Source organism: Natrix helvetica (assembly GCF_964273705.1).
Source record: "Natrix helvetica genome assembly, chromosome: 4".
NCBI classification, from domain to species: domain Eukaryota; kingdom Metazoa; phylum Chordata; class Lepidosauria; order Squamata; family Natricidae; genus Natrix; species Natrix helvetica.
In genome coordinates this window covers 72880302-72899099 of record NC_138550.1, presented here as the reverse complement: position 1 = coordinate 72899099, position 18798 = coordinate 72880302, and the positions used below count along the sequence as shown (strand labels likewise).

General features: G+C 38.1%; 1 protein-coding gene across 2 annotated transcripts; it reads right to left on the bottom strand.

Moving 5' to 3' along the window:
• Window positions 1-2029: 2029 nt before the first annotated feature.
• On the bottom strand, window positions 2030-17830 carry ECSCR (endothelial cell surface expressed chemotaxis and apoptosis regulator). Of its 2 annotated transcripts, XM_081950647.1 has the most exons (7): window positions 17698-17830; window positions 15654-15701; window positions 10631-10753; window positions 8536-8634; window positions 6302-6338; window positions 3026-3107; window positions 2030-2825 (listed from the first exon to the last, which is right to left on the bottom strand). In XM_081950647.1, exons 1-6 carry the CDS (start codon window positions 17753-17755, stop codon window positions 3044-3046), a joined length of 429 nt encoding a protein of 142 aa, XP_081806773.1. In that variant the 5' UTR covers window positions 17756-17830; the 3' UTR covers window positions 2030-2825; window positions 3026-3043. The 2 variants fall into 2 exon arrangements, with proteins under 2 accessions (XP_081806773.1, XP_081806774.1); XM_081950648.1 differs by lacking the exon at window positions 15654-15701 and having other exon boundaries at window positions 17698-17802.
• Window positions 17831-18798: the final 968 nt, after the last annotated feature.

Sequence of the window (18798 nt, the reverse complement as noted above, 5' to 3'; positions counted from 1 at the left end):
CCTCTACCTCTGCCTCTGGAGTCTGTTCCTCTGGGCTGGTATGTGACATTGGGGACAATCCCGGGTGTCATGTCCCATACGGTTGCAGATGTAGCATCTTGGCATCCTTGGAGTGTAGCCTCTTCCTCGGAAGGGACATCTAGCTGGAGCCTTTGACGCTGGGGGTCGTTGCAGAAGTGGTGTAGCTAATTTAATAGCTTCCTCCTCAATTAAAAGTCTGCATACATGATTAACAGTGCATTGAGCAATAGGCACGTGGTTAATCTTTGCAATGGCATCTTTCCATTCATAATTCAATGAGTTAATGATGATGCTGATCATTTGGATATCATCAATAACGTAGCCACTTTCTCTCAATTCACTTCTCATTCCCTTCAGTTTGGTCAAATGTCCACCAATTTGTTCACCAGGTTTCAAGTTCGAACCGTGGAACTCAGACATGAGCAAACATGAAGATTCAATTGAAATGGGCCTGTAGCAATCTTCCAAAATAGCCCAAATTTGTTGGGCTGTTACATCAGGTGGGAAAGTAACCTGCAATTCAGTATCCAGGGACATCAACAATGTTGTGCAAGCCCTAGTCTCTAGGTCTCTTATTGCAGGAGTCCATGTTTGGGCAGGAGGATTAAACACCATACAATGGGTACCTTCTCTGTGAAGCAAGAGTGCAACCTCACTGACCCAGGCTTTATAATTCTGTCCTGACATCTTTAATTTTGATTCACCAGCCAAAGGAGTGACAGAAAGTGCCTGTTGAGGGATATGCATTTGAATAGCTTGCTGTGCAGGTAAATATGCTGGTTGTTGAACCAGGGGGCACTGTAACATGACCTGAGGTCTCTGTGTTACATTTGCCATTGGTGCTTGAGCAGCAAAATTAAATTGGCTTGCTTGAAAGGCTGGCATTTGCCTTTGCTGCATTAAGTTTTGCCTTGTTCCATCTAGGAAAATTCCAACACCACCAGAGGGCATTGAAGATTGAACCTTTGGAGGCATTTGCATTGTTGCTTGGACATCTGGACGAGCTACAGATAAATTTGACCAACAAATTTGTTGTAATTCCTTTAACTGCTGCTGTAATAAATTACTTCCGCCAGGAGATGGCAGTGCAGCATCATTTTTCAGCTGTATCAAATCTGCCTGCGTGGCCAAATCTGGAGAACAAAGGAGATCACGTGGCCTCTGTGACGTGTACATATCTCTCTGTTCTGATTTGCCTGACACGGTATCCACAAGGGGGTGTGTTTTAGGCTGTGAAGAAGAGGGCAAGATGGCGTCCTCAGACATTTTGGAAATGGGGAAGCCCTTCCTACTTGCCTCTGATCTATCATAGTCCTTTCTGGCTTGAGAAAGTTCCTTTCCAAATAAATTTATTACATTACGATATCTTTCCATTTCTCTCTCAGAAGCCTGGGAAGATTCATAAGTTTCTTTTTCTACTTGAAGGTGGAATTCTTCTGCCGGCGAGGGCTTTGGCCACACATCAATTGTTTCATAATCTTTAAAATATATTTGGGAGTGAATTTGCTCTGGCAAGGAACACTTTGGTTTAGCCCCGAGCATTTCAGAATCTCTTGGAGATATTTGGGAGCATGCATAATCAGAAGGAAAAATAACTGACCTCGGTCTGTTTGTTTCAACTTCAAAAACAGCTCTATCTCTTTGAGAAGTTCCTCCCATGGTAGATTTTTCTTTTATCCTGGCTGTTGAAGAAATTCGAAGATTTGGAAGCCAGCTTGAGAAATCTTCCAGTTCTGTGTCAGAGGGGAGGGACCCCTCAGAACGTGCTTCATCTTTGCTTTTTTTTTCTTCTTCGGCATGGTTAGGAAGTTGATTTAAGCGTATCTCAGTAGCTATAAATAATTCTCTCCTAATTACGCTAGTCGCTTTTATCTCTTGGAGATAGCTTAACAAGGAAGAAGGCTGTTAATTATTGAAAACCAAACTCTGCTGCCAATATGTGTGGAGGAATGGAAAGTTTCCCTTCCATTCTTCGATTGAGGTGCGGATCACCAGCCCTTCCCAGAAGCATATCTCTTGATAAGAAATAAAACCCGATAACATGTTCTAATGAAAACAAACTTTAATATGAAAATAAAATAAAACAAAACCTTACTATCTAAATTAATTACATCTCTGCAGAGCTATGTGCCTGCCTCGTGGCAGGCGAACAGAAGATCAGAAGTCTCTTTTGGAATGTGTGTGAGCAGGCGCAGTAAATCACTTGCTGATAAGACCTGTGACCTGCGCAGTAAATCTTCAGCGCAGCTAGCAAACAATTAACGCAGTGACAATTAGGTTATTGGATCACTTATCTGATCATGAGGCCTGTGCAATGCTCCTAAAGAAAGATGAAAAGGCCCTTTGGAGTGTGCAGGAGTGTGACTGCAGCAAGTCTTAAAACCATTTTCCAGATTGCTAGCAGCTGCAGTGGACCAACATATAATCCTATAGTCAAACTCATGTCATAACGGCGTCGTCACATGACCTATTGGGACTTTTCCCCCCCTTCACTAAACGCCATGGATGTGGCCAGTGCATGACACATCCAGCCCACAGGCCAGGAGTTGGACTACCCTGTCCTGTAGGGAGGCCTGTCTACTTAAACAATTACAGATACAAATTATGTTTATGCTCCCCAGGATCCAAACCATCTTTTTGCATTTAAATACTATATGAAACCTGATTATAATGCAATTCAGATATTCCAAATGGTAACATCTTAATGCTTTGCTGAATTCTCTCTGCATGGACATCTACAATAAAAACAAAATGTTTAGTGTTTAGTTCCTCTTGTTCTTCATGTGTAGTTACCTTCACAAGATCTAGAAAAACAAAACAAAGACAAAATTAGTAGACCTCTGGTCTAAGTAATTGTTAACTGAGAGCATTAAATATTCCTCAGATATTTATGCTGCATTTAATTTTGCCATTCTAAAACATGAGCATGTTGCATTTCTCTGAATTACTTGAATAAAAGAGGAACACTTGAACACTATTTAGATCCATGTCCCCATCCTCTTACTTTTGCTGCTGGTTTCATTTAAGTCTTCATGGAGACCAACAAAACATTATTATTGCCAACTGTAGTATCAGCATCCGAACAGCTACCAAAGAAACAAAAATGCAGATATTACTTCTCTGTTTCTTTCATGAGAAAATACGTAAAGTAGAATAGAAGGAGCCATCCCAGTAAACTAGGAATTATATATGTCCTTTTATTTTAATAGCATTCTGCCACAATATGATAGTATTTAAACACACTCATATAGCATAGGTACTATATTAATATCACAAAGTAATGAAAATAGGTCTTCTGTCTTTCTGAAATGTTAACAATGTTTGGCTCAAGAAGCCTGATCCAACATTTAAAAAATGATTTAGTTTTAAAACTAAAAATATGATGGGGAAGATTACGAATTACATGGTGGTTAAAGGGACCAGAGTAGAAACCATAAAATGGTGAGTTCTAATCCTCCTTCGATATGTACCAAACTAGGGGAAATTTTGACCAGTCACTCTGCCAGACCTAAGGAAGAAAACAAGATACTATTGAAAAATGTTCTAAGAAAACGGCATGAATTTGTCCCTGTATTTGCCAGGAGACAAGACTGTTTTGCACATACTATACATACATGCATATTTTACTTGCTGCAGGATTAACTATTTTCATTTATGTTTTCTTTAAGTAGGCTTTTCAGCATAGTTTGGGGAAAAACTACTACACATGTAAATAAGAAATAATTAGAATGTCTGGAACAAAAATCTTCTGGCTCCAGAACCAAAATGCTTTCAGACCAGGTCAAGGAGATTTGGGCCAAAAGTTGATTTTCTTTATTGTTTTGAGAGAGATCTATCTCCTTGGATTGTGCAGCAGCAATTTGGATTGATGGTGTACAGTTACACCACCTGCCTGCTACTCTTTAACATTGTCACATCTTTTCATTAGATCAAATGGCTCCCCTCAATTCTTTTAAAAAATTGAATCTAAAGCATAGTACAATTCTAGTATCTTCCCTGCAACCCCAGAGGAATGTCCCTTACAATACTTCTGAACCTTCTGTTTGGCCTAAGGATAGATTGGGGGGGGGGGGTGGACAATCCTCAACTGAAAAGCAGTTGTTTCTGTTGAACTGCCAGCTATTTTCTCATTTTTTATTACAATAAATGAACAACCAAAAATAACACAATTCAGCACAAAATAGAAATCAAGATATAGATAACATTCTTTAACAATGTATTGCCAAACCAATAAACAGAATAGCAGCTTTTCACAAACTGAAGTGTTATTTTTTTATTCTAGGGGGCGGGGGAAGGAAATCTGCCTGGATAAAAATAGAAGAATCAGTATAACAAGTGAGAAATAGGCAAAGTTTGGCAGTATGTTAGAACATGGCTAATTGACGCCCCTCTCAAGAGCCACAAGGACCAAGCATTCAGAATAAAGAATGCTTGTATATCAGCTCTGCAAATCTGCTCAGGGCATCACATCAAGATGTACTAGTGAGAATGCCCTCCTCAATTTGGTGTGAGTAAACAGTTTGCCAGATTATATGGACTCTCTAAATTGACAACAATTAATGGAGGGTTTTTTGTAAATCCTCTAGCAGCATAGACAGCAATGTCCCATAGGACAGTCTAACAATTTTCTTTGATTAAAAAAGTCATACGATAAATAAGGTTGATGAGTACAGGGCTTCCCTAGCCATATTCTGTTCCAGATAGTCCTTGAGTTACGAATGTAATGGAGCCTGCCAATTACAGTCATAACCCGAGGATTCATAGGAGTGAATTGCATAACTTGACCATGATCTCTCCCTGCTTTTGCCCATGTATTCGCTAATTGAATGTGTGGGTTGCTAAGTGCACAAGAAGCATCTCATGGTGGGGAAGGCCATGGGCAGCCTAGTGATGGAACAGGCCACCTGGCGCTGTGCCCAGCTGGAAAGGGGGTTTGCCAGGTGGCTGCTCGTGAGCGTGGTCACTTCATGGATGCGCTGCGCTGCTGCGACAGTGCAACACAGCCGTTCGCCCCTGAGGCTGTGCCCAGCTCTTTGGGAGCCCACTCACAAGAGAGTAGCTCCCCGGCAACTCCAAAACAATAAGTCTTCCCCTGATAATAAGGCCCAAGCCATATTTTGTGGGTAAAAAGAAAATAAGACCCTGTCTTATTTTCGGGAAAACACGGTACTGAGATATCTCATGCTCCTCACAATTGCTCCCCCCCCCATCCTGTCATGCTAGGTCTGCCTATGGAGACTCACTTACCTTGCAAAGATCTAGTGAGCTATCTCCTCTCCAGCCTCTTTGCCTGCTCCCAAGCTCCAAAAGCAGAGTCATGGGAGAGCAGGATGAGCACTCCCTGCTCGGCTTCTCTGACTCACTGAGCTGCCTGCCACGTCTGGAGTGGTGGACAGCCTCGGTGAGTCTTCTCCAAAGGTTTCCATTGTCGACGCAGAAAAGCATTTGCATGCTAACAGGAGGCTTTGGGGCAGCATTGCTTCAAGCATCCCATTGGCATGCAAACACTTTTCATTCAGAGACTGGAAGCTTCTGGGGGTCATGATCTTGCATGACTTGTCCTAGACCCCTTTCAAATATCAAAATTCCAAGGCATGATAACCTTAAAGGTCAATGCTACCTGTCATGCCATTTGAGATGCTAATTAAAAATGATTATTTCTCTAATAATTAGAGGAAAAGGAGATCCAATAAAACGTTAGAATTAATGAATATTAAAAGTTCCATAATGATCAGCCAAAGGTAGTAGAAAGGTTTTTATTCCAACAGTTTCTATTTTCAATAGGTTCAGGATTCTGCCACCTGGTCAGCATGATACCTTTCCAGAACCAAAAAGGAATAGATCTAAATATGGTGTGGTGGAAGAAAAAAAAACAACAACACACACACGTACAAATACTGAGTCTGAAAATAGGTCCCATCTCACTAGTGGTTGCAATGAAAACAATTCCAGAAAAAAAAATCAGCAATCCATTTTTGTAAAAGAATAATCCCCAAATCTGTATTTTAGGTAAAATAATTTTCTCAGTGAACAAATATCCTCAATATCAAATGTTCATGATAGATTTCTTTATTTACTGCTAAGATAAATAGATTGGTTTAAAAAATAAAATTGTCCAATCTCAAGGAGAAAAAACTTAAATTTCTGTTAGAAACGCTGCATCATTCAGAGTGGAACAGAACTGAATTCAGGAAAAAAGATGACAATGGAATTTATCCCAGTTAACATCATAATAAAAAATGTCTTTTAAGCAGAAATAAGACATTATTAAGAGAAGTACCTGTATAATACTATAGAATGTTGAAGTTTTTGTTTATCTGGCAAGAAAAGAAAAATATGTTACCATTTTATATTAGAAATTAAAGATATGTACAAATAAACACTCTTCTCTTTGACAACAGCTCCTCCACCTTTTCTGGATTTTATTGTCTCAACTTATTCTTTCTAATCCAGCCCTTTACCAAATTCAGGCAATGTTCACAAGTACCAATAGGTGATTGAAACTGAATGATAAATAGATTCCCTATCTATTCTTATGTTATGAGGGGCCAGGAAAGAGTCTATTGTTACATAAACATATGCACAGCTATGGATCATTCACTCACACACAGCTTGCCTGTCAAGTCATGCAGATCTCTCAGCAGCCCTTCCTACCTACCTGCATTTTCCTGATAAATATGGCTAAAGCATACAAACAGGTGGGAAATAAGTAGGAACACATTAAATCACTTTCATATGAGCCAATTAGGTTTCCTAATTTAAAGTTATAGTAAAATGTTATTGATTGCAATGTACATTAGTTTTCTCATACATTCACATGCTCATTCCCACTTGTCCGCATCCTTCTCAGCTAACCTAGACTGTGCAGACACTAGCTAAAAGGAAATGGAAGCTGCCAGGTCCAGATCCAGACCAGAGTAACTCAAAGGTTGGATGGGCTTCAGATTTTCAAAGGAAAGTTCAGCCCATTATATGCAAGATGCTGATGGAATCATAGTGTAAAAAAAAAATCTCAGTGGAACAAATGGATACACAAACATCCACTAGGCAATTTCCTAATGAGGGAAGTTTTGATAAGGATACCATTAATATACAAAAGGTCTGTTTAAAGAATGTCAGGGTCAGGACAACTTGAACCTTCCAGGGGGGTACTATTCCTGAGGATAAATATCATGTTGAAGAAGGCATGCCATCCAGAGGTGGGTTGCTGCCAGTTTGGCCCGGTTTGGCTGAACCGGTAGTGGAATTCAGGCTGGGTCACAGAACCACCAGGGGCCCAGGCCTGACACGGCCCCAAACCAGTTCCCTTGCTGTCTCTTGGGCACCGCCATTTTGAATTTTAGTGACTGTGCGTGCACGCAGAACAATTTATATAGAATAGCGTGCACATATATTGCGCAGCAATCTACCCCTGATGCAATCTAATGATACAATTTTAATGATGGGACCTGGAGTGTAGGCACGGTGTCAACTATTGCTTGTTGGTCAGTGGGCAATGAAACAATGATCGCCATAAACAGAGGCCCCAACCTTTTTTGTACCATAGACTGGTTTCCAAGAAAACAATTTTTCCATGTACTAGTGGGGGGGAGGGGAAATGATTTTGTGCACTACCTCGATCCCACACATGCATAGATGAAGCTTCACTCACTTGCATGGCCCAGTTCCTAAGAAGCCATGCATGGCCTGGGGGTTGAGGATGAATCATTTTATAAGTCATAACCAACATCTTGAATTTCACCTAGAAGTTTACTAGTGATCAGCAGAATGGCATACTAAAATGTGTCCATAATTGCCTCTCTGGCTTTTTGGATCAGCTGCAGCTTTCAATTGATCTTCAAGTGCAGCCCAATCTACAGTATATTACAATAGTCCATATGTAAGGCATCAACATTGTACTATTCTTGAAATTTTCCACAGAGGTTCACAGCTCTCTTTGATGACTGTCAAGAAATCAACTGCGATTGAGTGCCTAAGAGACCACGGACACAGAGAAAGTTAATGAAGTAAAATAGCTGAATGAAGTATTCTGTGTCTTGCTTTTTATTTTGCCCCCAAAACACACTGATTAAACAAAATGTGGATATCAATGATCACTCTGATTTGAAGACACAGCGTCAGCCACTGAAACCAAGATTCCTCCTCCTTTCCCTTCAACCAAAAGGGAATATTTACAAGAGCAAGTATACAATTTTTCAAAATTATGTTTTAGTATATAACAGTACTCTCAAATACATATTGGAGGCAGATTTTCATGAAGGATTTTGAATCAGAACATAGCTTATTGGAATTTTCCATTCTACTCTTAAATGATTTGATACCAGAAATAATAGGAAAGAAGAAACATAAAACAAATACTAAGATGAATATCTATAGAGTCAAGGAAGCATTTAGAAAAACAAGGGTGTTGTCAATAATTTTAATATGAATTTAACTAGTTAACATGAAATTAACAATCAAATATGACCTACTAACATGGATGATACTGCTACAGCATTGATCACTATTACATACCTGTTATCTTTTTGCAGTGACGGCAATTGAAATTTATGCTGACCATGCTGACAAGGATTATTACAATCACCACCAGAACAATAATGAAGATGATGATACCTAAATGGGAGTGGAAAACATCCATAATAACTTTTCTATTGTATATCATTAGATACTAACAGTGTCTATGATTACCAATACTGCCCCCCACAAAGGGAAACATAACCAAAGGTGACCTGCTCAGCAATTCTGCCCTAACAAACATTATTATTGCTCAAAAGGGAGAGGGGAGAATTTCAGTTTTAGCATGCTCACCTTCAGAGTTCTCAGGCTCAAAACTACGCAGCAATAGAGATGGGTACAGAACTTAACAGTGTGAGCTAAATGAGATTGGAGATCTACTTTGAATTCTATTTTGTCCCAAGAATCAGTTTGTTTTATTTCCCTAGAAATCTATACCTCATGAGATCTAATGGTAAGGTGACCAACTTTTTTACAATGAAAAGGAGGACAAAACACGTTCTATTGTCCAAAATGCTAAGGTGACCAACTTTTTTACAATGAAAAGGAGGACAAATAAATTGCAAAAAATATATCGTAAATAAAATAAATATTTTATTCATTGCAACAATAATACACTAAAATATGATATATGCATAATAAAAACATTTGCAACATTTTATATTGTAATTATGCTTACATGCCTGTTAATTATTATTTAAATGAGTACTTTTCCATTGAATTAATATTTTTTGTCAATGTATCATCTTCTAACAATATATTGGAAATATCTGAACAAGAAATATCCTTCATATTGAATTTTACGGCAAGTGCTGCAGCTAGAGTATCAACATTCAATCTCGATTTCTCACTTGTCGAAAAATCATTGGCAATTGAAAAAACTCTTTTAACTGCTGCATTAGTTCCAGGGCAGCACAACGTAAATCGAACAAGTATAAATAAATGTTCACATGGAATATGTTCATTTTTGAAATGGCTGAAAATATCCACTGTGAGTGCGTGGCTGGCTGCCACGTGGCGACGACCTCGTCTACTTTTTGAACCCTCGCAAGGGTGAGCCGGAGCTAGGCATTAGAACCCCCACAGGGGTGAGCCTGAGTTAGGCTATGGGACCCTCGCAAGGGTGTGTCTGAGCTCGGCTATTGGCCTCCACGGAGGTGCGTCTAAGTTAGGCGGGTCTGGTACTGCCAAGGAATAACGGACACCATGGTGAGATGAAACGCACCAACCAACTCAGCGAGGTGAAAAGACCCCGGCTGGCCGATTGAGACGGTATTTATTAAAATCATACAAAGGGTTTCTATCTTACAGCGTGTTATTACATGATTGGTTAAAACACTTGTTACTGGGCAGGCTTTGTTCACTTGTTACGTATACTTGTTACTGGGCAAGCTTGTTCACATGTTACAAAAAGATGTTACAGAAGAATGTTGCATAGAAATGTTGCAAAGCGAAGAATGTTGCATAGAAATGTTGCGAAGCAAAACCTTGAGCAGGCTTTGTGTACGCTTAACAAGAATGTGATGCAGTTAGCAACTTTAAACATGATCGCTACAATCCACCCATCTTTTATCAATTTCAACATGTTGATTTTCCCATTGTATTAATTTTTCAGAATTTAAATATACATTCAGTCTTCTAATTTCTTCAAAGAGACAATTGTCGTCTATTTTAATGTCTAGCATTTCTTTAGATAAAAATTCAACACAAGATTCAATATCTGTTCAATATACTTGCGATGAAGTAAAAAAACACCATTAAAAACTGTTTAATAAAATACGTCACATAACGCGCAACAGATTAGTCTTCAAATATCAAAAAGGAGGACATGTAGGAGGACACTTTTCAAGGGAGGACAGAACTTACAAAAGAAGGACTGTCCTCCCTAAAGGAGGACGGTTGGTCACCTTACTAATGGTTTAATGGAAACCTCCTCACATAAGATTTACTTGTGCACCTGAAAATAAGACAAAAACTGATAGATGAAAGCTTTACAAGAGAAGAATCAAATAAATCAAATCAATGTCAATAATATTAAACTATTTCCATTAATATTTCTAAATGAAATAAAATTTATGCCACCATGTCTACTTACTTAATGCTGCTACTGTTAATGCTGATGATGTTTCTTCTGTAGGATAAGGGGTAGTAGGAAAATCTGGTTTTTCATTCTGGAAATCCTTTGTGAGAATCATCAGTTTAGATCTACCTGTGGATACTTGGAAAAAGAGGATGCAGTTGAATAAAAGGAGTAAACAAATAGTTCTTTGCTTATATGTAAAACAAAGGTAAAATAAATCCCTCCTTTATTTAAACCATTGTCCATGGAGGTGCAACTTTGGGGAATAAATGGGTTGGGCTGCTATAATAACTCTTACTCTTCAGTTGGAACTGAATCTGCATGGGAATGATTCACTTTTAGTTCCACCATTCAGCAGGAATACCTAACCAAAGCAGAAAACCTTAATTGAAGATTTTGAACCTTGTTCAGTTATGTTAAACTAGGGTTCATAACTTGTGAGCCAGGAAAAGAACCTAATACTTACTTTTGGCTTTAAAATATTGGCTTTTTAGAAGAGCAAAAAATCATGAATTCTGTTCAAAAATAATACGCTAAACAAGCAAAGTGGAACTGACTAGGCCGGGTAGACCAACAATGCTACTTTGTCCTAGAAGGTAAAAGTGTCAAGGAATAGTGCTTTATTCTGACACACCCCAGATCAAAATGGATAATTAAATTAAGAAAATATTGTATGAGTATTCTGCAGCAACCTTGCTTGCTAATCATTCTCTTCTTCCTATGCCCAAGATACTAGAGGTGAAAAGTACAGCATAACTTTAGTTAACACTAGCAACATGGGACAAAAAGAGCCTAAGAGAAAATCAGTAATTACATTTTTTCTACCAGTGTTGTCTGTCACCAGAGGTGGGTTCCTACCAGTTCAGACCGGTTCAGCCAAACTGGTAGTGGTTTTCAGGCCTGGGTCGCTGGAACTGGCAGCGACTCAGGCCTGCCATGCCTCCAAACCGGTTCTCCGGTCAGGGCGGCATTCCACACACACACCCCTTTTAAGGTTCTGCTCATGAAAAGATCTATTTTTGGGCAAGTGTACACGCATGCTGCAGAGTGCGCATCTGGTGCATGTGCGAGCAAAGCAAACGCGTGAGCGCAAAATTGTGCACACACCCAACCAGCAGTAATGCCGGCAGCAACCCACCTTGTCTGTCACACACAAATACATTCACAGAGACAACATATTGGAAAATAATTTAGAGACAAGCTAACATCAATTAATTAATTAGGTAATTAAGTAAATTTTTGGACTCCTCAGCAAAATGGCTGCTGAATGGAAAGGAAATATTTCTCTCCTCTCAATGATTTGCTAATTTGCTACCTAAACTGGCTCACTGGCAGTGCTGCTCCCTAGATGTGAATAAGAACATTTAGGGATGACCTAAGACAACTTTTGGGAAGGGAAGTTCCCTTTGGAAGCTGTTGAAAAGTCATGGGCATCCATCTTTCTATAGGCATTTTGGGTTTTTTTAAAGTGTGCCTGGGTCTTAATTTCACTTTTGAAATTTGCCTTGCTTTTTGTCTTTAAAAGTACAGTTGACCTGCTGATGCTTTGTTTCAACCCCTGTTGAAGTTTCCTTTGATTTATGCTATTGTTCTAACTAACTTTCACTTTAACAGGGAGTGCTTGTCGATGGTGAAGTGCTTCCATTTGATTTATATTAATATTGGACTCTCATCACAGGGTTTTTGTTACCTTTTTTATTTTCTAAATACTGTGTGTTTTTTATTTTATTTTTATTTTAATCTTGGATCGAAATATCCAGAAAATGCCTTTCCTCCTTTCTTCTGCTTCAGCTTCTTTATTCTCTGGTTAAACTTCATAGAGCAACAATATACTACATTACAGACAATCAATGGCTAAAATCTGAGAAAAGATCTTTTGCCAACATGCAGCTTTTAATTGAAAGCTTTTTAAAATGTTTGATGAGATAATAATGCTCATAGAAAATATGCAGCGTCTTTGGAGAAATTTGATTTAAAAGCTGCAGATCAAAGAGGTATTGACTGTACAGACAGATAACTAACTGAGTTGATTCCATACATCTCTCTGAACTTTAAATTTATTTATTTATTTTATTTACTGAGCGCTTGTAGACCGCCCCCTCTCCCGAAAGGGACTCGGGGCTGTGTACAGTCCATACAAGAAATACATCATATAAATAGCTAAATAATTGAACAGTTAAAATTGTTAAATAGGAAGATAGATATGGAGGAGGTTAAAAAGAAGGTTAAAAAGAACTGTACAGCTGAGTAAAGTATATAAATATAGTTTTAAAACCCCTAAAAATATCCCATAAAATTAAATTTAAAAACAATTCCCCTAAAATACCAGTTAAGAAATATGTCTGCCAAGAGGTAACAGTTATGATTGTGCCAGGCCAGCCAATCGGAACAGGTGAGTCTTCAATTTTTGTCGGAAGGAGCGGAAGTCGGTGGTGGTTCTAATGTCGGGGGGGAGGTCATTCCAGAGGGTTGGGCCCATCACAGAGAAAGCCCTACTCCTTGGTGTCGCCCGTTGGCATTGCCTAGTGGACGGCACCAGGAGAAGCCCCTCCCTGTGAGAGCGAATTGGCCGCAGGGATGTGTGTGGCAGGATGCGATCCCGCAAATCTGCACTTGTTCCTAATAGCAGAAGCCTGACATGGAGAAGTGTCCATTGGTTTTTCTTGGGAGGACTGGGGAAGATTGAAGAATGGATTTATTACTCTTAATTGCCGATCACTTTTATCTGGACATTGCTGGGAAGATAGACCAATTGTGGAGGTTGAATATATTATATTTAACTAGACAATAATTGAGAAGAAATGGTATCAAGAAAGAAAGGTGGATATTTGATCCAGGATTAATTACTCTTACGTTTGGGTATGATTTGGGATAGATAAGATGCCATGGTAAATTTTCTACGAATTGATCACAGTAACACTTTGTTAACAGAGGGTTTGGAAACTCTAATCTTGTCCTTTTCATTGTTATTGTTCTTCCTGTTAATTATTTTGTCATTAATATAGCAGGTGGTATTCAGCCGGTTTGCACCAGTTCGTGCAAACCAGTGGCAGTCATTTCCCCGAGGTCAGAAAATCAGTAGCGATGGCCGGCTGGCCACAGCTCTGAACCAGTCTGGCAGACAAAGGGAGCAGGCAGCAGCTGCAGTCTCAGTCTGGTGCGACCTGTGGGCCTGGCCTGGGGAGGCAGGTAGCAACTCACCCAGGCGTCTTCTGCAACAGCCGCAGAAGGAGTGCCCCTTATTGCCTCTGGCACGCCTTCCCTGTGGTTGCAGCCAGAACACCCTACTCCTGCTGATGCGCTGAGCCAGGCCGCTTTGCCCCGTCCATGAGATGGGAGAGTCCATCTGCAAGATCCCACCCCATGGTATCCAGACCTGGATTTTGGATATGAACCAGAGTGTCCCTCCCAAAAAAGAGTCAAAAAGTCACAAAAAATGTTGACGCCGGTTCAAGGTGTGTGTGTCATGTGACTGTGTCAGGGGAAGATTTCACCCTGAACTAGATGAGGTCTTAGATCGCGGCTGTTTCCAAACAGCATTATCTTTAAGGTGCGAAGAAAAGAAATAAAAATTCTGGAAAAACATATTCTAATGAAAAACAAGCTTTAATACAAAAATAAGAAAATAGAAAATAAAACAAATCTATCTAATTGTTACATTTTGGAAAAAGCAATTCTGTCTCCCAGTTTCCTGGAAGACGGACAAAGATCAAAAGGAAAAAAGGAGACTCTGGAATGTGTGAAGTAATAAACATGTTAAGCATGCGCAGTACATCATTGTCAGATAAGACCTTAGGAACCGGCACAGTAACTCATCAGTAATTATTCAGTTCAGTTCTACTAGCAAACATTTAACGCAGTGACAGACTGCATGAGTGATGTCAAGTTGGCCACACCCACTCAGTCACTGCCCCCCACCCAGCCACGCCCTCCAAACTGCTGGTGAAAATTTTTGAAAGCCGCCACTTGTGCAATAGTTTGCAAATGGTTTTACTAGTTTAAAAAAATGGAGAGGGGACTTCTTTCGCAAGGGGTGGGAACTAATATTGTAGGAATCAGTATTCAACCAAGGGGGATAATATGTGAATTTATGTTGGGATCTTTTTCTTTTTTAATGCACCTTTTTAAGGTCTTAGATGCTTTGTATTTTTTAAAAAAAATTCTTTTAGTTTTGTATTTTAAGTCTTCTTTGAATAAATAAAAATAGTTTAAAAATTAATTAAATTTGTTTCCCCTCTTTTTTCCCTGAAAGTAGAGTATTTTTCCAGTTGGATCGCCACTGTTAAAAAGCTATTTTATGCAGTTTTAGAAAGGCTTTTGGAATAGTCTTTTCGATGAAACATGCTTAAACAACTTTTGCTTTGCAAAACAGAAACCTGTCCAGTCATCAGTTCGCTGATATAATATATAATAACAGTAATAACATGTTGTTTGCATACAGATTATATTTTAAAAATGTAATAGTATTCATGTTAATTAATAAGTTGCAGGCTGCCTAAAGGCAGGGAAAAGCAGTTTTTAAATGTATAAATTAATGTTGATTTCCTGTTTTGGATTATTGTAATTGTTTATTGTTGCCTTCATTTGCTCCACTTTTACATAGTTGGATGTCACATGATGCCTTATATATTCCACGGAGAAAAACTGGGGGAAATAGTGTGAGACACAGTCCTGGAACAAGACTGAAGATATCTTACCAACTATCTAACAGTTTTTTTAAATTACTTTGATAATAATCTAAATATCTTAATGCACTTTTTTCTCTCAGATACCAAGCTAGAATATTTTAAATCCATAGGAAAACACTGATTACGGTGGAATAAATCAACACTGTCACAGAATTTGCTTGGAACTTAGTATAATAGACTTTACAAATAAAAAGGAAAATATGGAGATTAATGTTTTATTTTATGGAGAAAAAAATACATTTCAAGCTAATTCTTATCCATCCAGTTATGAGACTTTGTTTAGCTTTCACATAGTTCTAAATTGAAAAGAAAATGGTGTTGTATAATAAATAGGAGAAGCTGTCCTCTACCTGCCAAGGAGGGAAGAAAGAGACTGCTATTCTCTGTGGGCTCAGAACCTACAAGCAAAATGAAAAACAAGAACTTTCTTAGAAGACATTTTGAAGGAAAATTCTGGCTTTCATAACTGTATGTACTTAAATAAAAATTCATTTTCTCCCTCATAAATCTTGAAATGGCCTATTCCAATAATGCCCATTTATTTCCATTCATTAGCTACTAGTAATTCAGTTTCAGACTATTGAGGCATGATCTATACTTCATTTCTGGTCCTTTCAACAAATATTTCAGTGATGTTGAAAATAACTTCATCCAATGTGATATACTCAAGCTTGTTACATATCTCCACCCCTCAGATTTCCATAAACAATGTGGATTGTCACTCCCATATTGACACCTCTTTCCCATATGGTTTGCTCAATTTCTGATTTTCCCCACATGTTTTTTAAATGCTATTGTTGTCCCTTTTATCTGTCACCCCAGCGGATTTTCCATTTCTTTTTTTTTATCTAATTTGCCTTTTCTGTTATAGCCCTGTCCTCTGGAATAGCATCCCCCTGGAAATATACATGGGGTTCACCCTGCTTGTTTTTTTCAAAATCTCTTAAGACCTGTGGCTTTGGTACCAGAACAGGGCTAGGGCAATTGTTGAACCCCTCTGGAGTTTTTGCATATTGTGGAGTGTTGGTATTGGAAGGCCTTAACAAATTCAATAAATAAGCAAGCTACATGTCTGTCTTGTTTAATATTATTTTTGGTATGTTGCTTTTGAAATTTTTTTTATTGTTTTAATTTATTAAAACAACTTTCTTTTGCAGTGAAAGGAAATTTGTCACTGAACTCTGATTCAGTTAAGATAATTGTTGTTTAAGATTTCTTTGCTGGGAAGATGTGTTTCCCTGATTTTGAGAATAATAAGACCATTAGTGTCCAAATGACAAAAGCTGATACTTCAGGAGTTGATTAAAGGTGGACTAGAAGCAGGGTCAGTTCAGGATACAAAAGAGGTTTGCTTATCAACTCCCTTAACAATAGCCTCATAAGAATAATTACTCTAGAGAATGAAGCATGATTTGAGAGATACTATACTTAATTTATGTTTTCTGAAATATATCTATCATTTGTTCTTCTTTACTTTTTTGTCCACTAAATCTGTTTCTCAGCTGAAACCATCAATATTAAGACTAGAAAGAGAGAAATCAGGAACAGCAATAGTGACAGTTCTACGCTGAAGAAAAGTGGTCTTCCAGTCTTTCTGTCTTTGTGATATCCTGCTGAGCCTTGATACATAATAAGGAAGTGTTTCAAAGTTATTGTCTCAGCTCTCTAGGGAAGACGGGCTACATATAAAGCTATACTGGTAACTGCACCAGCCTAAGAAAAAGCGTTTGCAGATACCTCACTATGAATTATAATTTGTCTGAGATTTAGGCATCAGATAGGCACATAAAGTCCATTTTTGGTTCTATCTCTAAGCCATCATTTTTAAACAATATATGTTATTTATTTATAAATGTATAATATAATGTATGTATTTATAAATTTAGTTAATTTATTAAACAATTAAGTTACATGAAATATTATTATTGGCGATTTCCCCCACCCCCACTCAAGTCTACTTATCTGTAATGAGCCAATCTGTAATGTCAAGATTCAGAATCTATTTGTAGTACAATATGAGTAGCAAGAGATTTCCAACAACTAACAACTCTTTGACCATTCATGAATGCAGCGAAACTGTTTTAGCTTATTTCTTGAAAATGTATGAAGCTGGTTTAAGCTGAAAAAGAACATGGTTGCAACTAGCTCAGCAGCATCAACAACTCTCTAGTGACTCAAGCAAAAAGAAACTTTATCTAAACACGTTAGATTAGACATTTTTTAATTGAATCATCACAGGAAAAAAAATTTATGCAAGCTAACCAACTACTCTATTTATGAGTGTTGATCTTCTAACTGAATGCAATGAAGGCTGCAATTGTAGTCTTCATTATTAAAGAACTTCATGAGTCTTATCATTGAGTAGCTTTATGATTGGTCAATATAGTACCTTACCTTGGAGAAGAACATAGTGACATATCCACAAAAATATTAATATTTTTAAAGCTATCATGTTTTCTTTCACTTGCCAGTCCTTAGCTCCTTACAGTTCTATTCATTCTGTGATCAGGGGAAAAATGGGGCAAACTTTGACTGTGTGAGCTGATTGTCCCAGGGCTTCCTGTTAAATAATAGAAGGAAGCAGGCTCAATCAACAAGCTGATGCTGTGGAATTCCTCCTGTTATAGTTTTGAAGGATATGAGACAGAATTAATCAGTACAAAATAAATTTAATCACTATTATCGTAACTCTACATACTTTCAGAGTATCTATTTTCTGAGGATAATATTACATGCATGTAAAAAAATCAGACTTAAATACGAGGATTGGATTTGAAAATGAAAATCTCCCCATTCTGGTCCTAGAAAAAGGCCATGAAAAGAAAATGCTTGTGAAGAGTCCCATCCTGTTCATCTCATTTTTAGATGGTTAGCTAAATACCATCAATTCAGGCCAGAGACTCGGATGGACAAATGTCTATAATTTGCCTCCAGCATTATTCCATAATGCTTCCAAAGATATTCCAATAATATCCAATTCATCCACCTTGTCTATTTCTTCCCTTGCTATTTTCCTTCTCTGGCCAAGAGAGTCTGCTAACCTACATCTGTTCTCATCCCATGCTCAAACTCAGTTCTTAGTGTAGCATCTTGGTCCTTGTAAAGTTTCCTCAGAATAAACAGGTGTTCTGGCACACTTGTGGATTTTAATATATTTTCTTTTACTTCTTGACATTGTTGGTTAAAATATGTCCTTGTCCTTAGTAGTTTGACTCTGAATGTAATGTTGGCCTCTGGTGCCTAAGGCCTTCATTCTCCCTGAGATAGTTTGCATTGAAAGTTATTAGTTTCTTTCCCTTTTTGAAATTTTGAGAAATTTTCCTTTGCTTTGATTACCACTTTCCTTTTCTTTGACATTTTCCCTTGTCTCTCCCATAACTCCTCATGTTCTCTACCATATATACATTAGGCATACAAAATCTGTTCATTAGAATGATCTTATATACTAACTATGTTATCCAGGATAACTTCTTCTGGCATACCTCTTAACTTTAA